Here is a 10,822-nt window from a genome sequence, read left to right as displayed (position 1 = left end):
TATAAAGTATATATAAAATAAAAATGTATTATAAAAAACATATCGTATTTTAAAATTCTATAATTTCACTAAATTTTTTTCATAAGAAACCAATAAGTCACATATGAGACTAATAAATCAAATCAATGAACTATAGAAATACATCTCTCATAATTTTCTCAATTCTTTATTAAATTTCAATAGTGAAAGACATTAACGCGTGTGCTTTCATTTATTTTCGTAGTCCCAGAAGAATCGCGTTAATTATCGGGAAAGATTGGAAATCAGAAGTGCTTTAGTTGATTTTATTGGTTTACGTGCTTTGAATAGAATATAGATAGAAGCCACGCCTGTGCTTGGAATGCGACTTATTGATAAGAGATTTAGATATACTAAAGGGCCATTTTTAAAGCTTATCAGTATAATCTGTTTTAGAGAGAGAGAGATAATTAAAAGTTTTTATATATTACAAAAAAATCCCATAATTAATAAAAAAGAAAGATAAATCAATAAAATTAATGTGCGTATTAAGTATATTTTATTTTACACACATTTGAAACTTATGTAGAGATCTTATGTTATTCTAAAAAAATATTATTATAAATACAATAATTAACCGTAATTATACAAAGTAAATACAATCGTTAATTGCATGAAATGCGAATTCTGAGAGATGGACGAGACAAGGGTGTCGTTGGATCCGCAGACACGCGTTTTACGACGATATAATGCTTACCGCGTACGAGGGAATTGCAATACACACGAATCGAATTTGAATTGCAGATACATAGCGGTGACCCAGCCGATAAAGTACGCGAAGCACAAGAACAATAGAAGAGTATGGTTGACGATACTGTTGGTCTGGGCGATATCGGCCGCGATCGGCAGCCCGATTGTCCTAGGCCTGAATAACACCCCCGACCGGATACCGGATCAATGTCTGTTCTACAATACGGATTTTATCATCTACTCGAGCCTGTCCAGCTTCTATATACCCTGCATCATTATGGTATTTCTCTACTATAATATATTCAAGGTGAGAAAGCGATTATCTTTTCTTTTGCGCAAATATGCCATCGTGTGATTTTATATTTTCTTGCACGCGTGTAAGAGCGAGTTGAAGGATATGTATACATGGTGTGGTCAGTATTTTATAATCAGTGTGTCAATACACATAGCAGCTATATTTATCTTCAGATTTTACGCCATAAAATAAAAAAAAAAAATTATGTATATTTTTTTTTTTTAGTTGTATCTCTTTTATCGTAAAATCACATAAAGATTTTAATATAACATTTAGAAATCTCTGCAATTTAATAATCAAAATCTTTTGATTTAAAAATTTTTTTCAAACTTTTTTCGAACGTAATTGCGAATAGATATTACAATATATTTGAAATTATATCGAATATCTGTATTTTGTAATAAAGTAAAATTGTAAATAAAATTTACTAAATTATATTTTATTTACAATTAAATTATATTTGTGTTAAATTTTAAAATATAATACAATTACATTGCATAGCAATTGTACAAAGAGTGCGATAAAATTTATTTCAAATATTCCGCTTCAAAAAGAAATCTATAAGCTATCTTTGTAGTTGAATCAACGCACGCATGCAATGACAAGAAGACGCAAAAGAAGTTATCTCTTGCTCGATTACAAAAGGGCAAAAATTTATTCGCGCTTCTTTTATCTCTGTGATTAGTTCAGGAACGTGAACTGATCGCAAAATTGGATGCACCGTGAAAGCTCTTGTAAAGGCGAGTCCGCTGTCTTCGTAATTTAATTGTCACTTATATGCTGCGGCACCGCTAGAATTAATTCAGTTCTGTTACTGACAGAGAAATGTTTTAATTGCCTTGAAATTATAAGACTAAAAAAATATAATAATATATAAGAATTGTAATATGTCATATCGGAATTATCTGGATTATCGGATATGACGGGATTATAATAATTATATAATGTAACCATTATACGATTATATAATATGACTGCGTGGAAACTTATGTATTTTGAAAATTAAAAAGATTAGCTATATAGAATGTTATACACACACACACACACACACACACACACACACACACACACACACACACACACACACACACACACACACACACACACACACACACACACACACACACACACACACACACACACACACACACACACACACACACACACACACACACACACACACACACACACACACACACACACACACACACACACACACACACACACACACACACACACACACACACACACACACACACACACACACACACACACACACACACACACACACACACACACACACACACACACACACACACACACACACACACACACACACACACACACACACACACACACACACACACACACACACACACACACACACACACACACACACACACACACACACACACACACACACACACACACACACACACACACACACACACACACACACACACACACACACACACACACACACACACACACACACACACACACACACACACACACACACACACACACACACACACACACACACACACACACACACACACACACACACACACACACACACACACACACACACACACACACACACACACACACACACACACACACACACACACACACACACACACACACACACACACACACACACACACACACACACACACACACACACACACACACACACACACACACACACACACACACACACACACACACACACACACACACACACACACACACACACACACACACACACACACACACACACACACACACACACACACACACACACACACACACACACACACACACACACACACACACACACACACACACACACACACACACACACACACACACACACACACACACACACACACACACACACAAACAAACTTATAAAATCAATTTTATGTATCTATTGAATGTTTCGTATTTGATAAAAATCATGTTCAAATTTGATATGGTTAATTTCTAGCGCAGATATTGAACAAAGTGTCTTGTGGTTTATAACAGCGGTTATTATATTGCGGTTGATCATAAATACGAGTAGTCGGATAATTTCCACGTTTAGAGCTCACAGAATATTTTGATTGGGTTGTTGATTTCATGCTTGTGGCAATTGTACGCGGATAATGTATGTGAAATGCCATAATAATATTGATACATGGCTTCTATTTTCAATATAATGTGACCACATCATTTGTGTGATATCATGCGTTCACGTCGTATAAAACGCATCTTCCATGGTAGTTGTCATTTATAAATTTTTAAGCTAAACTTCGTGGAATTTTTTAAAGATATAAAAAATAAATTTTGATAGAGAATAAAAATATATACAAAGTTTCCTGAGTTTCCAGGAAAAAAATGTAGCAAAATTTTAGTAAAAGATAGAATTCTGTAACAATACATCTTTTATTAATCTTGATACAAATTTATATTATAAATCTTATATTAATTATATTTAAATTTTTTGAAGATAAAATCTTACAAATAAATGTAAAATAAATATACATTATATGTTATAATAGTTTATATGTTGATTAGCTTTGTGATTTATGCAGCACTGCAGTATCGTAAAAAAAGAAAAAATATAAATTTAATTAATTTGTTTCTTTATCATAGTAATAATTATGTTTTTCTCAAGTACGTTATCGTAAAGAAATATAAAGAAGTATTTTTTATATCAAGAAATATATATAATCCTTTTTTAAACTTATAAGAGAAACTAAACTCTCCTCGATGCAGCTAAATCGACAACAAAATATTATAATGCTTTAGCGGAAGATTTCCTTTCGTAAAGCTGTCAAAATAAATCTCGTTAACTGTAGATAGGTGCTCGATAACGCGTCTCGAATGTTATCTGCAAGAATCTCACGCAAAGATTTATGTTATACGTTTACGTCTTGCGTTTGCAACCCCTCGTCTGATTTATATCACAATGTAGGTTTTCAATTGATCGTTTCAGGCTCTGCGAAACAGAGCGAGAAGGGCACGTGCTAGCAGGAAACCGAATTTAGGCGATATAAAACCGGGGAGTATTATCGAAAATATCGCACACACGCGTAGGTGAGTACATGATTGTAAAACACTCGTTAAATATTTATTATCTTATTATACTGTGTGTAGAAGTTACAGCAGGACAAATTTTCGCAATTTTATTTTATAATTAATGTATGCATATTTGATTTTGCAATTAAATGTCCTTTATTCAAAACTAAAAAGAGAGAAAGAGAGAAAGAAAATTACGATTTGACTTTTACATTAATTTTGAAATTGCTTTTGTAATGATGTTAAACAATTCAGGAATCAAACATAATTTGTTTTAATTTGAAATGTATCTTTTATTTATCGTATATATGGAAAATGTATCAGTTACTATGTTATGCTGTATCTTTTACATTTTTAATAAAACTGCTGTTTTGCATGTGACGCATGTAAATATATACATTCATACACACACACACACACACACCTACACACATAATTGTCTGCTTTCTTATTCTGGCATATTTTTGTTTTTATGTGACTTAACAAAAAAATAGATGCAGTCTTAATACATTTTGCATTAAAATTCGATGAATAAAAGTGTTAATACTTTATAACTTGCAAAGTTGAAGAAATATTTCTATTTTCTTGATTTTGCGGATTTGTTTTATGTCTTCTGATATAAACAATCTCAAACTTTAAAAAATTAAACAAAATATGATTTATAAACGTTTTATAAGAGAGAACACATGTACTTTCATATATCCTTGAATTATTGCATTTCCGACTCTCGTGCCAGTTTAGGTCGATAAATTCTTGGATTTTTAATTCTTCTTGGATTTTCAACTTGCGTGTTCTTTCACTTTTTCTTTGATTATTAAATTTGTAGCTTTGCAGACTTACTACTTAAAATAATTTATTAGATCGTCTATTTTTTTTTATCTTAGTCATTACATTACCCCAAAAATGTACAATTATTTATTTAATATGTATATATAATATATTATTCACACATGTGAATGTGTACTTGTTATCATATATATAATATAAGATACATAAATATAATGTTGCTCACATATAGAAATATATTATTTTTCATATAAATGTTTATAAACAAAAAGTGAGTTTTTTCGATGCGATATAGATGTGTCTTTCTACTTTTTGTAATCGATTTGAATTAACTTTTCGAAAATTTTGAAAGACTTATAACTTCCGTGTAATATTAAAGTTTGAAAATAAAGCAATCTAAGATCTTAATTATAATTTTTGGAAGAACTTAAAAGTAGTTAAAAATATGTAATGCTAAAAATTGGGATGGTATGATAAATGATGACTTTTATCGTATACAATTTCGCTGAGAATAAATTGTCTCGAAATTGGGCAAGAAAGCTGAAAGCACATTCTATATAACAGATCTAATCAGGATTGATTCACGCGATTTCCAAATTCGCAACAAATTGTCCCGCGGAAAAGGAGCGCGAGAGAAAATTTATTCATGTGCTGTCTTATACGACGTTATCCGGCCCGTTTGCTGGCATGATAAGCGCGAGGATAGGCTGCCTCCACTTAGAGCGCGACGATTCTTTTCAATTTTCACGACCGCGTAAGGCTTGCATTCCAACGAGATAATTTCTCGCAGAGATTGGCGCCAGCTGACAGAGCGCGAGCTGAGGGACAGCATGGCCAAAGGTTAATCTCGGGCATCCCCAGATAATTCGCTTCTGTCGCGCGCCTTCTCTCGCACGTGCTTTCATTTCCGCCGTACTGACGAGGGCGGCCCCGTCTTGAATAGCCAATTACTTCCACGTGGTTTAATCGCCAGTCTTTTTGCTTGCATCTTTCAAAGTATGCATCTCGTTACATCTTCCTTGCTCGTTCTTCGTTACACTTCGTGTTAAAATTTATGCAAATTGAATGTTATCGGGAAAAACATCCTTTATCGACATTTGACATTTATAACGCTGATGACAAAAAGGATTTGATTAATACGTATAAAAACATCGAATAAATTAAAAAATTGAAGATTAATCGCGCATTAGAATAACAAAACTTGAATAAATATTATATGTTATGAACAAAAAGATAAATTTAATTTTTTATGCAGATTATAATTTATTTTATTAAAATAAATAGCATTTATAGCAATAATTATTCCGTGTTTCAAAGAAATTAAAAATGATGTGACTGTCTAAGTGCATAATTTGAAACAGCATTAAATATTTTACTGTCATTATACAAAATTAATATCCATAATTGTATAAGATTTATATGACTATTGCGTGATATCATAACCAGAATGTAGTATATTCACGTTTATTTATATACAATTATTTATCAATGTATCGGAATATAAAAAGTTATTTGCAGATCGTAAATTCAAGGATTATTTACTTTGCAAAGTTTAGCGCGCGCGATAAAATAACTTTATAAAAATATAAAATATGTATTCTATGTTTATATGTTTTCGTCATTGTTTCGCACATACGAGTAGATAAATACATAATATGACATATCCAAAACGTACAATCATTTGAATGTATTGTAAATATTATAACATTTTTAATTTAAAATATAATAATTGTTTGAATGTTAGATTAAAAAATTTCAATAAATTGAATTTTTTAGTGATGTATAACAAGCTCTTCAATTTCGATTAAAATTGATTTTTACTTTAAAGGAGTTTTAAAATTCTTGGTCTCTAGATAAAAAGATATTTAATATTGAAAATTAAAAAATTGTGTATTCAGGCACAGATATCCAATTAAAGTTTTATTCAAGAAAACTTAACCACGCAAAGTAAGTTGTTTAATTTGTAGAGAGATGGAAAAGGAAAGTGGTAAAGTGCTTTTTCTAACAATTTATACAGCGCCGTAGAGCTTAATAGACATATATGTTCGTAAATATCCAAAAAATTTAGTTACCCAAGAAGATTTTTTAAAAATATTAAGGTACTTCGTTAAGTACTTGAGACCACCAACGAGAGTATATCGTAAAGATATAAACTTCCCAATACAAACTCCTGTTTACTTTCTTCCCAACGAAGAGCGCAGAAAATTTAAGTATTTAAGCACTTAAACACAGAGAAAGAACGTGCTTACATACTTGGAGAAAGCAGCCGAAAAGCAGGGCTGCTGTTTATATTAACATTATCAAAAAACCAATTTAAGTTAAAACGCAGAAATGGCATTAATTACGATCCTTATTTTGTTCTGTATCATAAAATGTCAATAATATTGGCATTGGTAATATTATATTATAATAAGAATATATTACAATAGAAACTATATATTACAATAAGAAAACAAACAATTTTATATAAATTTTTAATAATATCAATTAATTTGCATAGACTAAACTATATAATAGAATTAACTTTCAAATTAATCATTCATTTTTCTTTTTTCGCCAAATAGTGCTATCTATAATGTAAAAAGAATTTTAATTATTTGCGACGATTTTTTTTTTTTTACTGAATAAAACTTTTATAAATTTTTACACAAGAGCACATTGCATATATTACAAAACAAATTTATTATTTGATTTTACATTATTTTTTTATAGGCGGACATAATTATAATTAACTTATACTTAAAAAATTTTATTTGCTCTGTTGGTTGTTAACGGATAAAAACTAACAATAACGCATCTCGAGAAGAATTAACTTCTTTACTTTGTAGCTTATTGTTATTAGTTTTTATTATGATGGAAATCTCGCATTTACAATGTGATGCATGATATTTTCACACACAGATGCCGTTGATAAATTATACTTGTTAGATGTTTACAGTTGCAATCGCAATGCGGTAACTTTATACGTATTTTGGTATCTCTCTGGGGTGCAATATATCTGACACAATCCAACGTCTCGGTTAATCCCCTATGTGCACCCATGCCGGCCACGTTGTCCCTTTATCAACTTTGTTATCGTGCAAACCGAGATTTGGCCAAGAGTATTGAAATTTTGTGGTATTTATCTTGGCAATTTAATTCATGAATTCTGTTGCCGCGGCACGCATATCTTATCCCGAGGCTACCTTTATGTATATACATGGGACTTTTATTGGATTTACCCCAACAATTATCATAATTAATATAATTATTCCATATGATGACACAAAGTTGAAATTGCTTGTGTTGATCATTAAATGGAAATTAATAAAGACCGTTTATTTTAATTAAAATTGCATAAATCTTTATACTGTTTTTTTTTTTATTACTTTCTCTATAAAAAAGATTACGCATAAATATATGTATATCTCGAAATATCTCTTTATAACTTGTTTATTTTCTCTCAGTAATTTATTAAAATTTAGTACCTCAATTTGCAAACATTTTTACTCTGAGATTTATTTGGATTACAATTGCGTATTCATTTGTGCAATAAATTCGCATATTTAAATATAAAAATAGATTCTTTGACATAGGGAACTGCTTTCTCGCGAGAGATTCATTTTTATGCATGAATGTGTGTCTTATGTATGCAGAAAATTTACAATCTAAAGAAAATGCTGTGTCATGCTTTAAGCAATCATCGAATGTATCGCATGATGTTCAAAGTAAATCGCAGATTTCTATCATCTCTTTTTAAAATTTGATAATGCAAAATTTTGCAGCAAAACTTCTGGCTTACAAAAAAGATAGAAGTGTTAATAAAACTTATGACGGCAGACTCAAATCGTATTCTTTTGCTAAATGTAGAAATTATTTTGCGATGCAAAGCGAATTCTCTGCATGAATTTAAAAGCATTAAACATCGTAACGCAATTCTGTATTAGTCAAACAGCTGAAGTTCTGACAATAGCACACATTTAGAGAATATTTAATTTAATAAAATTTGCGAATTTGAATATATTATGAAGAAAATTAAAAAACTTACAATCGTGAATTTCGGTTAGATGCATTAGTGCGCATTAATGCGCGCTAAAGGTTGTTAGAAATTAACACAATAGTGCATAATACATATATAAATGTAACTTATATTAGAAGCAAATGATATGTTTAATATAAGTTATTATTTATTACATTATTTGGCAAAAAAAATCGAAGATTTTATTAACCAAGACGTTTATGTTATATATTATAATTTGCAATTAGATAAAATGGTACAACAAAGTTTATATTAATTTTCGTTTTCTTTTTAATATTTTGATATAATTCTTCTTTCTTAAAATTTTCTTGTTTAAATATTGGATAATTTAGAAAAGAAATATAAGTACAAAATTTGAATATTTATTACAAATATTTTGAATTCGATCGTTGTTTTATAGCAAGTTAAAGATAAACAGCAATCGTTGAGATCTCCGCCATAAAAGAGAAACAGCGACGCTCTGTCACTTAGGATCTTGCAGGTGCTGTCAAAAAGCGTGTCATCGCTTTGTGCATGGTAGATACGCTACTTGCCGGATTAATGCTGAGGGATGCCGGAAAAACAAGGAAGTGCATGATAGGTGTAGAGGCTTTTCTAGAGGCTTTTGACTAAGATCACGTAGTGGGTATTCTGTGGCAAGGTTTGCGGAAACGGCGCTGGGGGCGGCCGCCCTGGTGGCTCCTGGGATCGAGGAACCCACGAACACCGCTTCCGGCAGCAACGAGGACGAGGATGAGACGCCCCTCGATCCCGTCGTCGTCATCTCCAACGACAAGAGCACGGAATTCTTTTTAGCCACGGTCGTCGAGGAAGCAGCGTAAGAATTTCATCATATCTTCCTTTCATTCGTCTTGCAACGAGCAAAAGAAGGATGTCAGAATTTTCTTTCAACTATCGGTTATCGAAAGGCATTGTCATATTGTTGCGCGACGCGGCTTGTCATGCTTATCATGAAAGACGAAAGAATGCATCATTTCTGAGACAATAACTTTCTTTCAAGATTGTTAACGTATACTTCTTTGCAATAATGGTACGAGATAAAGTCAAACTAAAAGTATTTGCGCCGTTTTCAGAGCCGTTTATTCAATGTAGAAAATGCATAATTAGTAAATGATAAATTATTGCATTGCATTTGTAGCATCAATTATCTATCCTAATTATTAGATTTAATAGCAACACAAGTCAGTAAGTAAGAAATACTGTATTAAAAAAACCAATGGAGAATTTTTATATTAAGTATTTTATATAAATAAAATAATAATTTTTTTAATAAGAAATAAAGTAATAAAATCTATATCTAGTTTTTCTATTTTGTGTGGATAGTGAAACATACTGAAAATTTATGAAATAGTTCACACACAAATAAACTGATTACATATATACTAAAGAGCATGGTATAATCAAAATATAATTTTTCTTTCTGTCAGACGCTAAGCTTCAAAAAATAAGACAACCGCGTAAAAATTCACGAATGTACAAAAGGCAAAAGAGACAAATACGTGATGTTTCATTCATCCGTGAAGCAAAGAGAAAAATAAAACTCGCACACGGCGGTTTCTTTTTATTATAAAATATAATTTCAGTGTTTTTATATTATTATCACACAATTCCTCTTTTTTTTTTAATTCTTGTGATGTTAAAAGAAATACGAAACTTGAAATTGAAAAAAGAACTTATTACCATCAAATTAAACTTCTTTTGCGTAATATAACTTGTATATTGATAAGTATTTCATTTAACTATTATATAAATTTTTCAGGAGACATATTATATCATTTTCTCGATATCGTGCGGCGAATAAGAAAGATCCGTAAAATTTTTTAGCAATAATTATCTTCTTACAGTTTTTTTCTCGGAAGTGTTTCGAGCAACATGAAAAGGCTTAAAGTTAATCAAAAGTTTTAGTCTACCCTTTAATTAGCATATTGGTAGAGAGTGAGAAAGAGAGA

The 10,822-nt window shown here is 31.1% G+C and overlaps 1 protein-coding gene across 3 annotated transcripts in view; it reads left to right on the top strand.

The window, feature by feature from the left end:
- Positions 1–10,822, top strand: part of LOC115233762 (dopamine D2-like receptor) — a 210,876-nt gene that overhangs the window by 192,986 nt on the left and 7,068 nt on the right. For 2 of the 3 annotated variants that reach the window (XM_029804329.1, XM_029804328.1), the window contains exons 4-6: positions 763–1,015; positions 3,987–4,087; positions 9,514–9,690. In XM_029804329.1, the coding sequence (XP_029660189.1) occupies positions 763–1,015; positions 3,987–4,087; positions 9,514–9,690 (531 nt within the window). The remainder of the gene's footprint in view (positions 1–762; positions 1,016–3,986; positions 4,088–9,513; positions 9,691–10,822) is intronic. The other variant, XM_029804331.1, reaches the window with a different exon arrangement.

The sequence above is a fragment of the Formica exsecta genome, unplaced genomic scaffold, assembly GCF_003651465.1.
Source record: "Formica exsecta isolate Colony F162 unplaced genomic scaffold, ASM365146v1 scaffold191, whole genome shotgun sequence".
Classification (NCBI taxonomy): Eukaryota; Metazoa; Arthropoda; class Insecta; order Hymenoptera; family Formicidae; genus Formica; species Formica exsecta.
This window is presented reverse-complemented; position numbering and strand designations above follow the sequence as displayed.